Source organism: Carya illinoinensis, chromosome 2 (assembly GCF_018687715.1).
Source record: "Carya illinoinensis cultivar Pawnee chromosome 2, C.illinoinensisPawnee_v1, whole genome shotgun sequence".
NCBI lineage: Eukaryota > Viridiplantae > Streptophyta > Magnoliopsida > Fagales > Juglandaceae > Carya > Carya illinoinensis.
The window spans coordinates 25,909,200-25,911,325 of record NC_056753.1 but is presented as its reverse complement, the minus strand read 5'-3'; the positions used below and the strand labels follow the sequence as shown (position 1 = coordinate 25,911,325).

Below are 2,126 nucleotides of genomic sequence, written 5' to 3'. Positions count from 1 at the left end.
CACTCCAAACTTCAAATCGCCGCACCAAAACCCTTGGCCAAACCCTAAAACACCTATCCTCCATATTACTTAGATCCTTCCTTCTCCGCAGCCCCTAGGGTTTCCAAGAACCACAGCACCGAAACACACTCAAAGGCTACCAACCATGGCGGCAACGGTGGATTCCGTACAGTGTTTCGGCCGCAAGAAGACCGCTGTGGCCGTGACATACTGCAAGCGTGGGCGTGGACTGATCAAGATCAACGGGTGCCCGATCGAGCTTGTGGAGCCGGAGATCCTCCGGTTCAAGGCCTACGAGCCCATCCTCCTCCTCGGAAGACACCGTTTCTCAGATGTCGACATGCGCATCCGCGTGAAGGGCGGGGGCCACACCTCCCAGATCTACGCCATCCGCCAGAGCATCGCCAAGGCCCTCGTCGCCTTCTACCAGAAATACGTCGACGAGCAGAGCAAGAAGGAGATCAAGGACATACTCGTCCGCTACGACCGAACCCTGCTTGTCGCTGACCCCAGGCGGTGCGAGCCCAAGAAGTTTGGTGGTCGCGGTGCCAGGGCTAGGTTCCAGAAGTCCTACCGTTGAGAAGGTCCTACTCGGGACTAAGTTTCACGTGCTTCGCTTTTATACAACTATCTATGCCGTCTTGTTTCTTTTCGATCTTTGTTCTATGAGGGAGATTATGATTGGTTTAAAATTTTGGCATGAATTTTGGATTCGGTATTATTAAGTACTTGGCACACTTTGTTTCGGATATTGTCAAAAAGTTTTTGAATTAGGTGTTTTGGTAAATCTTTTGCCAATAATTCGATGTTCTATTGTTTGCCGTTGTTTGAGTTGTTGGGGATGTTTCTAGTTTCAGGGGATTTGGGGTGTTAAGCTTTCTAGGTTTGTTTTGCTTTAAACTTGAAATAGAGGATTGCATTTGGTATACTGTTTCTGTAAACCGGGTACTGCTAGTTCTCAATTTATGCTAGAACGTAAGTTTGACCACGCATCAGACTTGAGGACGTCGGTCAATTGTCATGTACCTAAGTTTTTGTAAGGACTAGAATCTTTGACGATCTGGATTGATTTGGGTTCATTGGTTTGTGTAGAGATGAGGTGCTTTGGTTAAGGCTTCTTGCTTCGGTTTTATAAAATTGAACTTTGTTTTGAGTTGTTTTAGGTAATGTAGATGTTGATAATTGGAAATTAGGAGCTCTTTAGTGGCTTGAAGTCTTGGTTGAAACTTGGAGACATATGTTCACAGCTTTATAGGTTATGAAACTTCAGATTATTAAATGATTGGCTACTGCATGCCATGTGTGCCCTCTTCAATTGGATTTTGGGAGACAACCCAGAAAACTGGTCTGTTATTACTTAATATCAAACCTTTTTAGACATTTTGCTTGGCATGTTGCTTCATGCATCTAAGAGTGCCTTCAGTTTATCGTATTCTGGGCTAGTAACGATGATGAAATCAGGCATATTTTGTATAAGAGGTCTAACCATGATGGATGTAGGACGAGGTAATACAATAGATGGGGAAGGGCATCAGAGCGATGCGTTTAAAACTCACTATGTGAATGCTTTGCAATAAACGTAACCATTGTTTCCTTTCAGTTTGCAAATTTTCCATGCTGTCCATCTAAATTTATGGGAGGCATGGGCAGCCACAGCTGGCATGATTTTTCTTTATTCAAATTCCATTTGCATATGGGTTGCCTATACAAGTCATTAGGCAATAACGAGTTGGAGTTGTCAGAGAAGTTAAGATAGGGAACTATCAGAACTAACTCGAATGACAAATGCCAGATGATTTCCATGCTTCAAAGCCAGTGGTTTAATGCTTCAAAATGTGAAGGTTGTATGCGTTCCATTATCTTAACATTTATTTTGGGTTCTTGAAGTATGATAGTAAAGGCGACCGGGTATTCATTAGTTTTGTGCACGGGATGTTGTGACATTATTATTGATGCTGCTGGTTGTGTGAGTGCAAATGCTGCAAGTTTTATATCATAATTTCTTACTTTTGTAGTTTAGATTCTGGATTTATCAACTATGGCTGCCTGCTATTAGGAAACCCTTGGAGTGAAATGATTGAAGTCTTTTGCTATTTTGCACCGAATGGTGGAAGTGCAAGCTAGCA

The 2,126-nt window shown here is 43.1% G+C and overlaps 1 protein-coding gene across 1 annotated transcript; it reads left to right on the top strand.

The window, feature by feature from the left end:
- On the top strand, positions 1 to 787 carry LOC122300535 (40S ribosomal protein S16-like). Its single transcript, XM_043111268.1, has one exon. The coding sequence runs from the start codon at positions 146 to 148 to the stop codon at positions 578 to 580; it is 435 nt and encodes a 144-aa protein (XP_042967202.1). The 5' UTR covers positions 1 to 145; the 3' UTR covers positions 581 to 787.
- Positions 788 to 2,126: the final 1,339 nt, after the last annotated feature.